This window comes from Cavia porcellus, unplaced genomic scaffold (assembly GCF_034190915.1).
Source record: "Cavia porcellus strain 051 isolate PalLab524CR breed Dunkin Hartley unplaced genomic scaffold, mCavPor4.1 scaffold_9, whole genome shotgun sequence".
Classification (NCBI taxonomy): Eukaryota; Metazoa; Chordata; class Mammalia; order Rodentia; family Caviidae; genus Cavia; species Cavia porcellus.
In genome coordinates this window covers 75,444,081-75,462,477 of record NW_026947492.1, presented here as the reverse complement: position 1 = coordinate 75,462,477, position 18,397 = coordinate 75,444,081, and the positions used below count along the sequence as shown (strand labels likewise).

Sequence of the window (18,397 nt, the reverse complement as noted above, 5' to 3'; positions counted from 1 at the left end):
AGGGACACAGTAATTCCAAGGGGCCATGCAGCACCCCCCAATTCACAGTCCCCTGTTCCAGACAGAAATCCCCTCTTGGTGTCTCTGAAAGCTTCCTGCTGATCACGACCCACTGGGGACAGAGGACAGCGTCCTATCCTTCAGAGAACCAGGAGAATTCACTAGCACTGTGCCCCTTGGGAGCCTCAAGGTGCCCAGGATGGTTCTGAGGGGTGCAGGGAGACCTTACTTACCCCTTCAAGGTAGCCCCTAAGTTCATCTGGTTCCAGGTCATGCATTCGAGCTGGGAGGTCATCTGGTATAAGTTGTCACTGTTGGGAGAACAGCCAGAGTTAGAAATGCATGCACACACGCGCGCGCAAACACACACACACACACACACACACACACACACACACACGTGCGCACACGTTCTTCCAGAGCTGTGGGGTTTTTGCTGGTCTTCCCAGCACACGGCTCTCCACCTTGCATCCTCACAGAATGGCCTTCACTTCCTCCCATGATCTGGGTCCACACGGCAGCAGGATGGGAGTGCTTTGGCGGCTTTACGCAAACCTGTCTGCACACACCAGAGTTTCCAAAGGTATAAACCTTGCAGGGAAGAGGCTGGAGGGAGGGATGCTTCCAAAGGCAACACAGGCTAGACAACTCAGCACTAAAGTTAAAGGCCTGGAGCCGAGAGGCAAGAGACAGCAGATTAATTATTCGTGAAGAGGCCATTAAGTTGTTTTAATCAAAAGGATAAGTATCCTGTGGATTACGAGGGCTGGAAAGTCAGTCACTGGTGATGGATGGGCAATCACCCAAGGGTACAGCACACAAAGGGAGGACCAGAGAGCGCCATGCAGGCGAGGAATCACACTGGGGAAACTTTATAATCTGCAACAGTCAAGTAGCATTTTTTTTAATCCAAAAAGAAAAAAGGGGGCCAATGTTTCATGAGACCCCAAAGAAAACTACATCAGCAACCATGGAAACCAAACCAAATCCATTCTCTCTCTTTACAGATATCTCATTTCTAGAAACCCAGCTCATACACGCTGTGGTCAAAAACTACAGGAGTGCATTCTTAAAAATTTATCACAATAAAAGACATGTGGCTGTGAAAGCCCCCCAAAACCCTCCCCTCAGTCTATGCACACTCATCCCATCATTCTTGCCACTTTCTGCAGCAGCTCTGGAGTCCTCTTTCCTGAGGGTCTTTAGTCACACTGGTGTGGTCGCCTTCATGTCATAGATGGATTCAAAATGTCACCCTCGTGGGGTTGGCTCTGGGGAAGTTGCCAGATCCACTGAGTAAGGTCAGTGAAGGCACAGTATAAGGTTTCCTGTGCTGCTTTTCTGCTGGACAGCGCTTGGAGGCAGCACTTCAGGTTGACCTTGAGCTCATTTTGTAGCCCAAGCTGGTCTCAAACTTATAACTATCTTCCTGCCTCAGCCTCTTGAGTGCTGGGATTGCAGATGTGCACCCCCATACCTGACTTCACCACATTTTCGATCCTATTGCATTAAGACACAAAAAGGCTTTCTGCTTCAGAAAGTGTAGCAAGCAATAGGATAAATGCATTTGAAGCAGAAAAGAGCATTCTGAGGGGGCTGATGGCAATGCGTCTTTCACTACACTCCATTTCTTTTTCACTTGAACATTCACTGCACATATATTTCAACCACCCTTGTAAATCAATTACCAAAAATGTCCTCCATTGCCAAGCCCTATTAGGAACACTTCAGGCCTGAACTGAAACAGTTAACATGAAATTGAGACCCAAGAGATTAATGGCTCTCCTGGGAACCTTCGGCCTAAACATATCACAGAGGGAAACACTCGCCCCACCTTCACCTCAGACCTGAAAGATAAGAAGCCCTGCTGGCTAATGTGCGGTATCAGATGGCAAAGCCCGGACGCCTTTGTCTTGTCACAAAATTTCTTTTGGTTGCTTCACTGAGCAACACTACTTTTAATGCACAGAAGGTTTTTTCAGGCCAAATGAGCTGGGGACCAGAGAGGTGAGAGAGATACCAGGAGCCAGGAATGAATGAGCACCATTGCCTGCTCTCTGCGTAGCCGGATAAATCACAGTGGAGTCCACCCGACCCCCAAATCATCGTCCTGAAAATTATCTGGCACCATCTCGAGGCTGACCCACAGGACAAGAAGGAAATAGGCTTCCAGAAGGGAGGTTTGCATTCGAAGAGCAAAGTGACTTCAGACTCCAAGCGTGTGCGGTTTCATTAGCCGGCCAGTACCTGGACCCCGCCACGCCCCCGCACCCGCTGGCCACTGTGCCGCCACAATATCCTCCGTATCAATGCACAACATGATTAGTGTTTCTCGGCAGCTTCCCGGTTTGCAGCGGCCGCCGTGCTGGTCGGTGCCACTGTGTTTCGCAATTCCACGAATTCCTGCTGGAAGGCTGGTGTAATTAATTCCTGAAGGACCCCAACTTTTATTAGAAGAGCCGGAGGCCGTGTTCAGCACTGGGGAGCTTCTTGAACTTTCCCCAGGCTGACAGTCCATTAATAAGCAGCCTCCTCCACAACCTCGCCGCTGGTTTCTGTTCTCCTGTGCATTTTCATCAAGCAATCCATTTATTAATCTCGTCATTAATCTCGGCAGCGGGCATTGTGTTCCCCAGGTAGCTCTATATTTTTGTCACTGATTTTCAAAAAACTGTTCACCAACTGAAATCACTCAGCTTCCATTGACAATTTTCGTAGGCCCTGGTGGGAGGTGGGACCTTTCTGAAATTATTTGATTCTTACATAAAACTGAGAGTATGATGATTTTCAAGACAGCTTGGAAACCAGATGAGTGAGTGGCAGATGCTTGTGCCAATGAATAAATCCCCAGGATGGGGCCTCACAACTTAGGAATTTCTGCAGACTCAATGCACACCCTGCTGACTCCCAGGCCATCTCTGGGGAAGCATCCCCAGGAGAGAACATCTTAAGGATGTTTCTGCCATCCCCAGAAAGTTGACTTTCTCGAGCACAGGCCTAGGTCTTCATCTACCCATCATCCTGGCAGCTGCTTAATTGTCACTCTGTCCTGCACTGTCCAGTGTGGTGGTCACCGCCACATGTGACTGTCCAGTACTGGAAATGCAGTGCCACACTGAAATACGACTTTGGCTATCCAGGGATCAGTGCAGTACTGTTATGAATTTCATTCTGCCTCATTTTGATGTGAGTAGAGCAAATGCCCCCGTGTGTCTGGCCTATACTATAGTGTGTCTACTGAACACCGTTTGTCATGGGTGTGGGGAACTGGGTGGATCACAGTTCCGCTCTCCACACTTCTGTGTTTTTGTCTGGTAAATGGCCCCATCAGGCTCAGTCAGCCTCATGGGTCTGGGTGCTTCAAGGCCCCTGCGGCTCTCTGAAGAGGACACAGACAGTACACCTTAGTTTTTCCAACAGCACCTCACTACTCCAGGGTGGCCTGAGATCCCTTCAGGTGGATATACAATGACCTCCCCTGGGCAGGCGGGACTGGGGCCTCAAGAGGCACCCACTGCGGGCACCCTGGTGCCCTGCACCTGCCTGGCCCCTGGAGTGCGCTGGTGCTCTTAGGGGGCCTGCCCTCTCCTTGCGTCAGGGTGATGACCACACTGTCCAGCCTGGGGAGCAGCATGGCCAGCCCAGTCTCACTGAGGACTACAGATCCTCTCACCACACTCACATCCCCCAACCCTCCTGGGAGCTCAGCTCGATAACCTCCAGCAGCAGACAGAAGCAGAGGAGGACTTTCCAAAAACCCCAAGCTCCTGACAGGTTTCCTGGAGGCAGAGGGAGGGCCAGAGCCTGGGACCCACATCCTGCCTTTTGCTGGCTGGGAGGCCGGTCGGCACCACCTTTGCCTGGAGAAGGAGACAGCAAGGCCTGTGGCTGCTGCTGGCCAGGAGCTCCAACCGGAAACCCCAGGCCCAAGCACAGCCAGCTCAGAGGCCCTGGGCAATGGGTCACAATTGGCTCACACGTGGACATCCACGGAAAGGGGTGGTGCTCTCAGGGAAGACATGGCTGCTGGCAAGTGAAGCAGCCAATTGTTACGTGACACTGAGGGTGCCAGGGAAGGTCAGGTACTCATCCCACGAACCCCAGCATCACGTAGGCAGCCCCAGCCGTGCAATTCTCCCCTCCCAGCCCGGAAGCCGACTCTGAAACCACAGGCTGCCAAAATATATTCCAAGAACCAGCGTGGCCTTTGTGTGCTTTTAAGCAGATCTAAAAAAAAAAAAAAAAAAAAAAAAAAAAAAAAAAAAAAAAAGTCACTTGTTTCCTATGCAAGACGCGTTTGAAGTTAGAGGTAAGGAAGAGAAGGAAGAAACTTCTATAACCGGGATTAATGCAAGTTGGAGTAAAATGAAAGGAAGTCAGCCCGAGCAAAGAGGGGAACTTAAAAGGAAATCGGTAGTAGATCATATAGAGTTTGTTTTGGCCTGGACCACAGTATGACTGAGCTCTCGACCTCTGCACAGAAAGAAAGGAAGAAGAAAACCTCAGCTATTATCTAGCGGGCTCCTCCCTCTCCCAGGCCTGTGTGACCCCAGTGCACACTCATCTCCCAGTGCACGCTCATCTCCAAGTGCGCTCCAAGTGTGTCTACAAAACTGTGGGACAGGACAGGAAGGGTCCGCCTTGCTGCTGGAACAGGACCCCCTGGCCAGCTGAGCTCAGGCTGCCCCTGCCACGTGGCTGCGTCTGCTCTGCAGGCCTGACCCGTGGGGTCTCGGTAGAAGTAGTCGCCTGGCACCTGTGGAGACGTCCACGCAGGGACTCATGCAGTCCGTGCCCCGTGCCGCTCAGGCCACGGCAGGCGGTCGTTTCATACTGCTCTCCTGCTATTGGGACCCCTCTCACACTCACAGCTAAGTGGAAAAATCCCACCGGACTTCTATTTCTACTCATAAACAGTTGGTCGGCACTGGAGACACGGGACTATTCGGAGCTCCATGTTTCCCCTCCCTGGAGACAAATTCAATACCACCTTCCTGGAAACAGCGTCAGGCCACCACCGCCCACCCTGCATGCCAGCCAATGTAGCACTTCATGGAGTGGAGACAGTGTGTGCCAGTCACACGGCTGGGCACGCGAGTAGGATTTAATGTTTTGAGCTCATGCAGCAATGGGGAGCTGCGCGGAGCAGGCTGCTGCCCCCGAGGAGCACGCACCACGCAGGGCTGCGCTGTGCGCTGCTGAAGCTCCTGCTCCAAGTGCAGGCAGGGCAAAGGGAAAGATGATCTCACTGGCAGCACAGCAACCAGAGAAAGCTGTGCAAGCCTAATAAGAGAGCAAAACACAGGAGGAAGACTAGCCTGTCTCCTAAAGACGGGGTTCTACGCTGCCAGACAGCAGGATAAACTGGAGACGTGAGGCAACACGAACACACCTTGAAATAAATCAGATACACGAGCTTAAGCATTGCATGTCTTCTCTTACATGAGAAACTCCAACTATAAGCAAATTAAAGACCAAAATAAAAGACAGAGGTTAGAAAACAGAAATAGATCTTTTGTAAAAGAAACCAAGACATGGGGAGATGGAATGAAAAGAAAGATGTGCTAAGTACAGGAACCGACTGGCCACCGTGAGAAGGTGACTGACCAAAATAAAGTGCAAAGGGTGTAACAGGAAAGCAACTCCCTGCTGCAAGTTTTCAGAGCAGCACAAGGCTCACCCCACAGCAGGGTGCCAAGGAGGTCAGCAAGTGAGCAGCAAGGGGTAGGGGCCAGGTAGAGCCCCACTGCCTCTGCTAGCAGAAATGAGGGACTCAGGGAGGCTGAATGTGGGTACCCACCCCGGGAGATCAGGGGTGGCCTCTGCTCTGCAGTCTGCTCCAGGACGGGATCAGGCTCTCTGCCGGGATCCTCAGGTGCCTGGGCCGAGCTGACCCAGCAGCTCCTGCCCAGTGGTAAAGATGGAGCTGGAGAAGCCTGGAGAGTGAAGGCAGCTTCCTCCCAAGCTGGGGTCCCAGGGGAAACTCCCCTGCTTCCCACAGCACACACAGGGAACATCAGGCCCCAGCCACTGCAATGGGCATCTCTGGAGCCATGGGCAGAACAGACGGACAGCAGGACAGCACAGCTGCGAGACACAGAGCCCACATGTGGGAGCCCAAAGACAGATGCGGTCTCCAGAAGGAGAGCGGCCTGCAGTCTGGAAGCGGAACACCTGTTCTGCCCATCACCCAGTCCCCTTGGGACCTCAGTTTCTCCTCTGTAAAGACGCCAATAACCCTGCCAGCTGTGGTCACATAGGCCAAAGAAGTCCACATGGGCAAGGCGCTAACAATGGCTTGCAGAGCACCTCGGGGAGCCGTCCCATTGACCATGATCAAGGCACCAGCAGGCTCTTGAGCCAGAGGCGGAAAATCAAATCCCAGCTCTCATTCTTGCTGGCTGTGTGACCTTGAGCAAGCTGCTCAAGTCCTGAGCCTTTTCCTCATGTTACGCACCTCTTGGGCAGTCAGCAAGGCTAAGAACACGTGAGGGGAAGTTAGTGCAGCCTGCTGAGTGTGTGGGTGACTCCTACGTCCATCCCCCCATCGTTACTGGAGGTCACTGGCCAGCATCCAGTTTCAGAGTCCTTCCTGACCTTGGGGCAAAACTCTCTCTGACTTCGATACTTGGGGGAGGCTGGGAAGACCACCCCAACTTCCCGCTTGGGTCATTGTCCACTCATTTTGTGCAGCCCACACCCACATGCGTGCAGCTCTGATCTGGTCCGATAGATCTGTCACCTGATGAGGAGGGGACTGCAGGGCACCAGGGAAGAGCCGGTTTTGAGGCTTTGCTCACAGCAGGCTCACACCAGACATTGCTTCCTGCATTCCAGGTCCCAACACCGGGAGGCTACAGGAGGGGGAGCTCTGCAGGAGGGGGTGCTGAGCCGCTATCTCACTGGGTCATAGGTCAGCCTTTCCTAGGAGCCCCCAAAACTTTAGAAAGGAAAAGAAATAGACGCAGGGGCCAGTGAGAGCACCCCCAAATAGCTACAATTCAGAAGTTAAGCCACCAACCAATTAATTGACACCTATTTTACTGTTTTTCAAACACTGCATTCACAAAGACATTTAAATGTACCTCAAACTTTTTTTGAGGCAGGGGAAAGAAAGAAACCATGGAATTGAGTGATGTCACTGCACAGACACCATCTGAAGACACTGCCGCAGGCAACCTTGGCAAAGTACTCTTGGAGGTGCAGGTCACACAGGGCAGGTATGGTCTCAGCATGAACCTCCCTAGCCTGGACACTCCTCCTATGGCCTCAGATTCTCTTCTGAGATGCTTTGGAAATTTGCATGAAGAACAAAGTAGTATTTTTATGAGATTCGTGTCAAAACGAGAGCAGTTACAGAAAGGAGGAATAAGCAAACATTTCTTAAAGACGGGAAAGACAAAAAGTTGCTTCCTACAGTGGCCGACAAGAAAATGCGAACGTTTTGTGCACAACATGCGATCAGGCAGGGGTGTAGCTCAGCCCACTGTTCTGGCAGGGCAATGCCCTGGATCCAACCTCCAGTGCCACAGAAACAAAACCAAACCCAGGGCTCAAGGATGGAGCATGTGCTTAGCATGCAGGAGGTGTATATCACAGACACCTGCAAGGACTTTCCTGCTTCCACAGTGATCACAAACTTATCCCTAAAATCCATGCAGGGACTCCTTGTGGGGAACAGCCATTAGAACAGAAGTTTATCCCATGCTTCTCTTTCTGGGCTGCTCATGTCCTATCAGGGGCCCACAAAACAAGGCTGGCCTGGCAGGGAATGGTACAGGGTTTACGCAGAGCCCAGCATCACCCCTGCAAGGGGCTGCACCCCCAGGGGCCCTAAACCCCTGAACAATGCCCACTCCCACACTAAAACCTTCCTCTTGCTTGGAGTGAGATAGGGGTGAGAGCACAGAAGCCAGGAGGAAGGGGTGGGCCAAGGTCTTCCCGTGGGAACCATTCCAGCAGTCTCCCCCAGCTACCTGGACAACAGCAAGGACACCCTGACCTGGGACAGGAAAGAGAGTTCTAGAAGATGTCAGAGGCCGCTGCACCGTGCTGGGGGAGGAGGTAGGGGGAGCAGAGGGGGCAGCCACTCCTCTGGAGCCCCAGAGGGAAGGCGGGCAGGCAGGCGTGGGACATGACACTGTACTGGGACAGAGCTGGGTTCCAGAAGGGAGGGAAGGAGGAAGTGGCCCAGCACTGCAGCCTGCACATTTCTCGGCCTCCTCCCCCAGAACAGTGAGCAGATTCTGCTATCCGATTAGACCTTTTCAAGGATTGCACAGCCTGCGGGCTCAGACCTCAGACACAGAGGAAGCCACTGCCACAGGAATCTAGAAACTCCCAGGAAACCAAGTGCTCAGGCTCAGAGCAGGTCCGGCGTTGGTTGCCGCCTCCACCTGCGGTGGGGCGGAGGTCTCCCCCCCCCCAGGCAATGCTCTTCCTTCCTTCATTACCTCACTGCCTCCTTCCCTTGACGTCAGCCCTCCGCCCTGCCGGTGCCTGCTAGGAGGGGCTAGGGGCAGCCAGTGTCAGGACCCTGCCGCATGGGGGAGGAGCGGGGAGCTTGGCAGCTCCCGGCTCCAGCACCCCCCCCAGCCCAGGCGCCCCCAGCCACGGTTACCAAGCAACCCTATCAGGACACAGGACGCATGCCAAGTTCACCTAAAGTTGAAGAATACGTTTGGGGGAGAGGAGGTGAAGGGGAGTGAAGGGGAGAAGGAGCTGTGGGCTGGGTAGCAGGGGCACGCACAGGTGGCACAGGGGCCCACCTGCCCCCACCAGGCTGGAGTGGCCTCCACGCGAGCACGGGGGGGTGGGCGGGCAGGACGGGGCACAGCCACTGTGCAGTCGAAGCAGCTCCCTTCCAGGAGCTGAAAGTGGGGGTTCCCGCACTGGCCCTAGAAAGTTAAAAGCCCTTGCAAGGCCAAAGCTCAGGGCAGCAGCTGTCCTCATTTGCATCCAGCTCAGGAACCGGGAGGCGAGGGCTTTCACTCGCCCATCAGGACCACGCCAGGCGCCTGCCTCCTACCTGCTGTAGGGAGTCCGCAGCAGCAGCGCCTGGCTGCCCGCACAGCTGTCCGTGGGCGTGTGGCAGCCGTAGACCGGGGGTGGCATGGAGTACTGCTGCTCGCCTGTGGAAGGAGGGAACAGAGCGGCCAGAGTGAACTGCCTGCGGAGTTGTGGGGAGAAGGGCGCAGGGGAGACGCAGGGCACCCTGCACACAGCCCCGACAGATGGGGGGCTGAGTGCTTCTCACTTTGTGCGGCTTCGGCCGCCACAAGTGCTCTGGTTATTTGGTGCTTTCCTGACATTCTTGGGTGGAGGGGGATCCAGAGAGAACCTGCGACCCGCACTTACCCAAAGTCCCCTGCTGCCCCATGGGGTCCTCGTGCTTGAAGGAATGGCTGGGCAGCTGCCCTGCGTGGTGTGAGGGCGTGTGGCTGTAGCCGGGCGTCCCATCGAAGGTGACTGTGCTGTATCCTGTATTGGTGCAGAGAGAAGCGCAGGTCAGCGGCCAGGGAGACGACGAGGAACCCGAGTGTGAGCCACGGGGCTTCCGTCACTCCAAATGGTCCTCAGCAATCGGGGCCTCCAGTGAACTTGAGACTGCTCTCACTTCCCTACCACACCTGGCTCTGTGTTTCCAATCTATTTCTGCCCAGCTTCGGAGGGGAACCAGCCTCTGCACCCACCTCAAGGAGTCCAGTGCAAAACTCCTTGCCCTTGTCTGAGAAAGTCATTCTCCCTGAACCCAGCACGGGGCTCTAGGCAGCAGGCTGTGCTGTCCTTCAGGGGCTGGCTGGGGTTCCCCAGCCCTGGCTTCGGAGGGGACAGAAATCACCAGGGATCTGGTCTGGAAGGAAATGAGAGGGAGAAGTGGCCACACTCCCGTTCCAGGGCCCCACCACAAAAGTGCACAGACACTGTGACTCCTTGCCCTCGACAGCATGCCTGAAGTTCATGCTCTCAATCCTCCTCACCCACTCCAAGGTGGGAACCAGTGAAGTGTCTCCTTCAGAGTCTCAGTCTGGTGTGACACCTCGATGTGGTTTTAAACTTATCTCCCAGAGCGGCTGCAGGAACTTCCCAGTGAAGTGCAGCCCTAAAACACCTCACCTGGGGACTGGACTTCAAGCTAGGGGCTTGCCTCCAAGTCTCCAGGGAATGATACATTCCCTCCCACCCCAGGCCACGGAGGCCCCAGTGATTTCCCCTTCGTAAGTGCCCAGGACCCCAAATTCTAAGGCAGAGGGTCTTCCATGCCCGCTTGCACCTTGAGGCCTGCGGTCCAGCCTCTTCGAGGGTGAGAGTCTTGAGAGCAGTCCTGAACAGAGCCAGAGGCTGCTTCCCCCCGTCTGGGTTCTAGCCTTATTCAGGCGCTTCTCTCTGACTGGCCTAAATGTCACCCACTGTACACTGCAGGCTGGCGACAGAAGAAGCCACTGGGTCTCACTCTCTGCACAATCTCAAAGGCCTCCATTTCTTGCCCACTAAGTGGGCAGAGATGCCCAGTCCCATGTACACCCTGGAAGTGGGTGGGCACCCAAGGGCCCCAAGGCTTGCTCCTGTCCTAGAGTTGTGAATCTGCTTAGGCAGAAAACCTGGTTCTGGGAATCCGATTTTGCTAAAGATAAACCAAATTTCTGAAAGGATTTTTTAAATTAAAAAAAAAGAAAAGTATAAGCAACCAAGAGAAATTTTTTTCCTAGAAAATTTCTCTAGAGGAGCTCTTCTACATTTGAACTAAGGAGCAGGCAGGTCCCATAAGGGTCCCAACCGAGGTCCCACAAGCTCTTGGAGTGGTTGACACCAGGCCGGGGCAGCACATCCCGGGCTGCAGCTCAGTGCCCCAGAACCCTGCCTTAGGATGCCAGTACCCCTAGATGGGATACAGACCTTGGTGGCCGGGCAGTCTCCAGATCCTCCCTGGATTTGCAAGGAGTAGGAGGGAGACTAATTAGCTGCACTGGATTGGGCTGATTAGAGAGGCTTCCTCTGGTCCTAGGGCTCTGGTGCAGTCTTGGGGAGAGAGACCCAGCTCCAAGGTAGCTCGCATCTTTCCCGCAGTGAGTCTGCTGCACTGTGTGGGAGCAAGCCCCTAACCGAGCTTGCAGGGACGCAGTGCTTTAACCCAGAGGAGCTGGGACTCGGGAGTGGCTGGAGGGCACAGAGACGAAAGGCAGGGAGGCCTGGAAAGGACGCCGCAGCTGAGGGCACAGGGGAACTTCTCCCTAGGAAATAAATACTGAAACACCATCTCCATCTCTGGCACCTTTGGTCCTTGGACAGGGCTGGTCTGAGCGATCCTAGGATATCTGGGTGAGACCCAGGCGCAGTCTTGCACTGGGGTTCAGAGCTCCAGGGTGCTAGGGGAGTCAAGAGGGGTTAGAAAAGCCCTCCCTGCCTCTGAAGGGTCCTACTGGGATCCCCGAAGGTAACCCCAGTGTGGTCTGAGTTTCAGCACCAAGAAAGAAATCCCGTGCGGAAATGAGTGCCTGCCGAGACAGCCTTGGGGTTTGGCAAAACCCCCTAGGCCAGTCTGTCGGCATGTCACAAAGGAGGTGCTCCTGTTTGCTAACGAAATGTTCCCAAGCTTGGGCTGCCGGCTGTCTCTAAGAAACGAATAAAAGGAATGGGCTGGTGAGAAACAGGGGCGGGAGTGTCAGGCAGGGGTCTTGCCTGCGGCTTGGTGAGGCAGCCCTAGTGGAGATAGGTACCAGGTGGCCTGGAGTTTGGCCCTGGGCTGCTACTGGAAGACACCTTGGCTTCCATGTGCCTGCATTCCTGGAAGAGTCTCAGGGACCCCAACGAAGAAATGTGGACCCTGCAAGGGCAAGGCCCCGCCCTTGTCGCCAGGATGGGTGAGGGTTTGAAGGGCTCCTCCGGAGCGCACCTCTCTCCAGCTGTCAAGTTGAGCCCAAGGCCAAGCCAGTTCAGGCCCTTCCCTTTATGTTTCTATCAGAAGAGAATGGGAGGACTGAAACCTGCCTACCCTGGGGGTACCTCTCCTTTCCGTTTCTCCCTGGTGGACTAGGAGAGAAGACCCACAGATGCGCCTGCGACACACACTTGCTGGCGGCGCCTGCAGGGACCTGGGAAGACTGGGTGCTGCTGGCTTTGCATTTGAAGTAGGAGCCCAGGAAGTCAGATCAGAGCTCCAGACTGCTCACCTCAGCTTCCCTCTCACAGATGAGCAAACACAAGCCTCCAGATTCAGTAGCACCTGCCTCCTAAATAAAGGAGGCTCCTTAGGAGAACCCGATTCTCTGCTATTCACACTGGGATGGCCCGATCGATGCTCTGGAGTACAGAACATTTAATTCAGGAAAGTACAGGAAAGCCGGGCTCTGTGGTGTGTGCCTGTAATTCCAGCAATCAAAAGGCTGAGACAGGAGTTCCAGGCCACCCTCAGGTATACAAGAAGTTCAAGGCCAGCCTCGACCAACAGCAAAATCCCGTCTCAAAAAAACAAAAACAAAAACCAAACAGAACTTTATAGAACCTTCTTAGACCTGATGGGGTGGGGTTCCTTAGTGCGACTACACTCCAGATGCTGTGAGTGGAAAGAGGGTTTTTGGTTTCCATCAGACTTGGGGGGCAGGTGCTCCTAGCTGGGTGCAGACAAGAATAGGTGAGAGAACAGAGCCAAGGGTACTGGGGGGGGGGGCTCATCATCTCTCCCAGCAGCCTGCACAGTGCCCCTTCCGCCTCACACACCTCACCAACAGCGACTCCTGGGCCTGCACGAAGTTTTGCTCCATGAAAAGTGTGGCCACTGTGTTGTTAAAACATTTGCTAAAATATCGAATCAAACCAAATTAGATTTTCAACAGCACAGAAATCAAAGGAACTCAACAAAACAGTGGCTTCATGCTTTTCCAGTTCCTGTTGGCCTGGAAGAAAGGCCAAGGGTGCTGGGGCAGGGCACGGGACAGGGTGCTGAGGTCCTCCTGGCTCTCACCCCATTTTGGGAAACTCTTCCCGGCTCAGACCTGCACTAGCACGGAGAGGGGTGCTCTCAGTGTGCAGAGGAGGGTGCTCCGGCCTGGTGCTGCCGCTCACAGCAGGACACAGTTCCACCAAGCTTGTGGTCCCTAGGTGAGTCGCTTCTATTCCTGCAGCCTGCGTGGAGGAGTCCCACTAGACTACCATGCCCAAGACTTGCAGCAGACTCTGTCCCCAATGCCATCCAATTGCAGGGGCTGATGTCTTCCTGCGCGCCCAGCGTGGAGCAGCCTCGCGCCAGAACCCAGAGGTTCGCGGGTGCCGCGGCGCGTCGGTCCCACACCGGACGCTCGGCCCGACGCCCGAGAAGCCCACAGCTGGCTGTAAAGCAGCGGTGCCCTTGAGGAAGAAAACCTGTTCCCAGGCAGAGCCAGCCCTGCAAGGTGCCGCTTTCTTCTCCCTAAAGACGCGCATCCGGGAAGTTCCCGGACTCAGGGGCCCCAGGCGCCTCCCGGCTCCTGCGAACCGTCGGGCAGCGGAGGGGGCCGAGAGCCGGCGCGGCGCGCAGCACCGCCGCCCCGGGAAGGAGGCGGAAAGGCCGGGTCTGGGGAGGGAGGGAGCGGACCCGGGAGCGGCCGCAACCGCGCGGAGCCCACTCACCCTGGTTGCGGATGGTGGGCTGGCTCTCCAGGCAGCTGGGCAGGTAGGGCGCGTTGGGGAACATCCGGGCCTGGCCCGAGGACGCCTGGGCGGGCGGCGGGGGCCCGAAGGGTCCGTAGCGGCAGGCCCCGGCCGTGCCGGTGAACTGGCCGGAGAAGTGCACGGTGAAAGCGCTCAGGCACTGCTCCTCGTGCGCCTCCGCGCCGCCCCAGCTCGGCTCCTGCTTGATGAAGGAGTGCGGCGGCGGCGGCGGCGGCGGGGCGGGCGGCGCGGGGCCGCCCAGGGAGCCGTAGGCCGGGGCGCCTGGGGGCGCGAAGTCCAGCACCGGTGCCCACTGCGCGGCGCCGCTCACGGGCAGCGAGCAGCCGCCGCCGCCGGCCAGCGAGGGCACCGCGGGCAGCAGCGCGTTCAGGTCCCGCACGTCGGAGCCCATGGGTGCCGGGCTGCTGCTCCGGGCTGAGGACGCTGGGCGCCCGGTGCCGCCGCTCCTGGCTCGGCCCCGACGCCGCCGCCCGGGTCGCAGGCTCGGAGCGGGCGCGCACGTGGACGCCGGCGCCGCAGGGGAAGCGCAGGACCCTGACTCGCTGCGCTCCAGCCGCAGGCGACGAGCGAGTGGGAGGCGGCGGGCTGCAGAGCCGCGGGCGTGGGCGCTGCCTTGAACTCCTTACCCCGGCTGCCTGGCTGCCCCCAGCTTCCCAAAGCTCAAATACGAGGGGCCGGCGCCGGGGGAGGAGGAGGAGCCAGCGGGTCCGGCCGCGCCATTCACACCGCGCTGGCCCGGCCGGCGACGCGTGCTGCTCCCGGGGCGCCCTCGGCGTGGGCGGGGGCGAAGGCGGGGGTAGGGGTGAGGGACGGACCCCAGGACACCCCTCTTTCCCTCCCCCCCTTTCCCTTTCCCCGGCCACCACCTCTCCAGCCGCCGCTCCCTCTTCTTCCCTTCCAGCCAGCACAATGGGGGCTCGAGGCCCGGGCGGCCCCTCGGGTGAGCCAAGGGTCCCACGTACGAGGGCGACGGGAGGATCGCGGGGGCGGCGGATCCGGGGGGCGGGCTGCAGGGAGGGGAGGGGGCTCCGAAGGGGTGGGACTTAGGAGCGGTCCCAGCGCTCTTGGGGCTCGGGAACGACGCCTCAACTCCGCGCCTGCATCTCGGGGTTTCTGGGGAGGGGTCAGCCCCGGTCGGGATCCGCGGGGAAGACGCCCTGGGTGGGGGGCCCGCGGGGCGTCGCCGATCGTTTGGTAGGGTACAGGGTGAAGAGGGCCGCGGCGGAGTCGGAGGGGCTCAGCTTCTTCTTGACAAGGAGCATCTGGTACGGCCGAACCGGGAAGCGGCCGCTCGCGGAGTGGGAACTAGGGGCCGCCCGGGCCGCAGCGCCCGGCACTCTGCAGAGGAGGAGAGAAAACCGGGATGTTGAGCGCGAGGAGGCGCCTGGAGCGCTCCGCGCGCGCCAGGGTTCGGCATCGGGGTCCCTGGCCAGAAAGCTCAAGCCGATCTGGTGACCTGGAAGTGGGGACCCCGGCCTCTTGGCTCGAAGGAGGCAGCGCGCGCCTTTGGGAATTCGGAGCGCGTGGCTTCGCCAAAACAGACTCCAGCTGGTGTTCCCGGGAGCCCCACGCCTGGGGGAAGGGGTCGGGCCTGCTTTTAGTTTGGTTTTCAGTTTTGTGACGTGCGTTTCTGCGGCTCGCAGAAACACCCAGGAGCTCCGGGAGGCGTCGGCGACGGCGCAGCCTGGGACGGCCAGGCGCGGGCGAGAAGCGGGGCACTTGGGGCCCGCACGGGCTGGCGGGGAGCAGCGCGGGTCTTCCCGCCCAGCCTGCCGCGCGCAATCGAGATCGTTGCAGTTTTGCAAAGAAACGGAGCGTGCCCGTGAACTGATTTATGGCTTTGGTTTTCCCTGGCATGCTGTCTACACTGCCACTGCTGGGTTCTGGCTGTGACCAGAAGCTTCGGATGTTCAGGCCGAATGCGATGCCCTCCTCGGCTTAGGGTTCAAGCCCCTGAGACGCAGGAGACCCCGCGGGTCAAGGCTGGCAACAGGAGTTGCGTGCATCCCTCCTTCCACCTTCCCGCGCTGCTCTCGAGCTCGGCTTCTCACTTTGCTTTCCCTTCACTCAGAACCGTTTTCTGGTTAAGAAGCGAAGGGTATCTAACTGCTACACCCTGCAAACACACTCGGAAGGGAAAGGTAACCTGCGGCGAGGCGCGGCTGCCAGCGGCACGCACTGGAGCCTGGTTGGACGCACCGGCCCCTACAGGTGATTCCGCAAAGGCCAGGTTGACCCCAGAGCGGCCCAAATTCCTGTCTCTCCCTCCTTCCTCCTCACTTCTGATTTCAACTTGGAATTCGTTTTTTTGTTTTGTTTTGTTTTGTTTTGTTTTGTTTTGTTTTGTTTTTCTTAACAAGGACTCAAGTTAAGTCCTCCTGGGGAGCGCTGTAGGCAAAAGCAGAGTTGCGAAGGAGAGGCGGGGTTGTGCTCTTTACTCCTCTTTGCAAGCTTTTCTCAGAGGGGTTGTAATCAGGAGCGCGCTGGATCCCAAGCCACGCGGTTTTTCCCGGAGTGGCGGGTGAGCGTCAGTAATAGGCAGGAGAGGAGCTCCCAACAACTGAGGACCCACGACCCTGACATTTGTTTTCTCAGGGTCCCTGATAGCGGCAGAGAAAGTGCAGTTCCCTCTGGACCGCAAGGTGCCTGGGCCCCTGCCCCACACTGGCCTGGGCAGGGAAGTGAGTGCCACTTTCTTTCTTCTCAGGGTCAGTGCCGTGGGCTGGTGGGCTGCAGCGCTATGGGAAGTGGAGACCTTTTCTCCCACCTGTGCTCCTTAGCTCTCCAGGCCGTGGGTTGCTGTTTGGTCCCCTCGCTCACTCCCCTGTCTGTGACCTGGGCACTGTTGGCATGAGGCCCCTTGAGTCACCTACCTGTGGGGCTGGGGATGAATCTCCGTACTCTAAGGGGAAGGAACCCCAGGCCCAGACCGAGCTGGAAAAGGGGCCAGGGACCAGTGGTCCGTTTTGGGCTCAGCTTCGTGGCCACCTGAAAGCCATTCAGCCCTCGAAGGCAGGATGTCCATCCTGGGCCTCAGTTTCCTTACTGTGAAGCGAGGAAATGCGGCGGTAGGTAATACCCACCTCATGGTGCTGTCCTGCTGATTTGGGAGCAGGTGTTGGGCTCTAACAGTCCATAAACCTTGATTTTTTACTGCAGTCATTGTCTAGACGCAGGTAGCAAAGCCTTAGCAGCAAAGCTGTGACCCTGCCTCATGCAGCGGTGGCTTTAGCCACCATCCTGGCCTCTCTGCAGCTCATGGACTGGTTGGGAAGCAGAGATCTTAGACACCCTGGGGTAGCTTCCACACCTTGTAATGTGTGTGGCCCAGGAAGCTCAGCTAACATGATAGGCAGAGGCAGTGAGGACTTTTACCCACTACCAAAGGCATTCTTATGTGCCCAGCCTCAGCTGTGGCCCAGTACCCCGGTGCCCATCCCTTTGATGCCTGCTACCACCCTAAGTGAAGAGGAGCCCTGTGCTGGCTGATGCCCACCTGGGGCATAGGCTGACTGGAGCCTGGCCATGCCCAGGACCCTACTCTATCAGGGCACAAGAATCAACCCCCCCCCATCCTGTGCAGTTACCACTGGGCACTAGGAATCTTAAAATTTTTAAGTGAACAAGGAAGGCGCCCTTCTCTCTCCGTTTGCCAGTCTTCTCCGTCTTTATGACCAGTCCCCCACTGCTGTGCTCTCCTTCAGAGACCCTGTGCAGGGGACAGAGCCTTGAACACTAGCAATGCAGGGGTGTGCAGTGGAAGCCCTTTCCCTGCACGAAGCCCGGTTCCTCTGTCCCGGGTGAGCGCCTGCCCGCCTGGAGTCGCATTGAGAGGATTCCACTACGCTGCCTCTATTATTATACCGTAAATCTCTTTAAATTCTGGAACTAATTACGTAGAGGATATGTCTCAATTTGTTCTGCATTGATGCCGCAGCGGGGACGGGGGCCAGGCCATGGCTGCTCAGATACATGGGCCCATGAAATTGATGAACTGAGAGCTGCTTCCAGCCCTGCGCGCACCATCTGGAATTCCAGTCTGAGGTTACAATTAGAACTCCTGACCCCAGATTCAACTTTGCAAACAACAGAGAAAATGGGGAAAAGGAAAAAAAAAGAGAGAGAGAAGAAAAGAAAAAAATTTATTCTGCACCTGTAAAAAAAATCCACACACGATCTTAAAATCTGTCCATCTTAGCAAATTCTTTCCAAGTGTTTCTTTTGTGTTTTTAACCTATAAAAGATAATGGAGTATATTTTATAGGCTGGGTTTTATCTCATCCCCTTTCCCAACTGCACTCGGCACTTGTCAGCTTTCTCTTGGCCTTGGATTTAATTACACAGAACCAAAACATTCCCCAGTAGATTAGCTCGCTAAATATTTTTGGCACTTCTATGGTTTCCCCCCTTGAGAATTGGATTAATCCCGGATATCTACCTGCTTCTGGGAACCTTTCTCTCTGCCCCCTTGACTGCTACTTGGTCTTACCCATAGTAATTGGACCTTTTATTTGGGCCAATGTCTTCTTTCTTTAGCAACTTGCTCCTTTCTTCTCCTCTCACTTTGACTCCCTGAAGCAACGAAGAAGCAGACAGCCCTGGAGAGTCTGCTAAATTTATTAGCATAGAGGCTTGGACCAGGCGGGGTGTAAATCACTCTGACAGATTAAGCCATAAAGCATCCAACGAAGTCAGCCCCTTGCCAGGGTCCTGGTGTGTAAATGTTCGTATAAAACCAGGTATCGGTATC

The 18,397-nt window shown here is 56.3% G+C and overlaps 1 protein-coding gene and 1 long non-coding RNA gene across 4 annotated transcripts in view; one reads left to right on the top strand and one right to left on the bottom strand.

Annotated features, from left to right (window-relative positions):
- Wt1 (WT1 transcription factor) overlaps positions 1 to 14,190 on the bottom strand; it is a 35,292-nt gene extending 21,102 nt beyond the window's left edge. For all 3 annotated transcript variants that reach the window (XM_063256723.1, XM_023562760.2, XM_023562761.2), the window contains exons 1-4: positions 13,606 to 14,190; positions 9,358 to 9,480; positions 9,029 to 9,131; positions 234 to 311 (exon numbers count right to left, since the gene is read on the bottom strand). In XM_063256723.1, the coding sequence (XP_063112793.1) occupies positions 234 to 311; positions 9,029 to 9,131; positions 9,358 to 9,480; positions 13,606 to 14,038 (737 nt within the window). In that variant the 5' untranslated portion in view covers positions 14,039 to 14,190. The remainder of the gene's footprint in view (positions 1 to 233; positions 312 to 9,028; positions 9,132 to 9,357; positions 9,481 to 13,605) is intronic.
- Positions 14,191 to 14,432: 242 nt separating this feature from the next.
- LOC134477718 (uncharacterized) lies at positions 14,433 to 17,854 on the top strand. Its single transcript, XR_010049877.1, has 2 exons — positions 14,433 to 14,587; positions 15,719 to 17,854. It is a non-coding gene; the product is annotated as an uncharacterized LOC134477718 (long non-coding RNA).
- Positions 17,855 to 18,397: the final 543 nt, after the last annotated feature.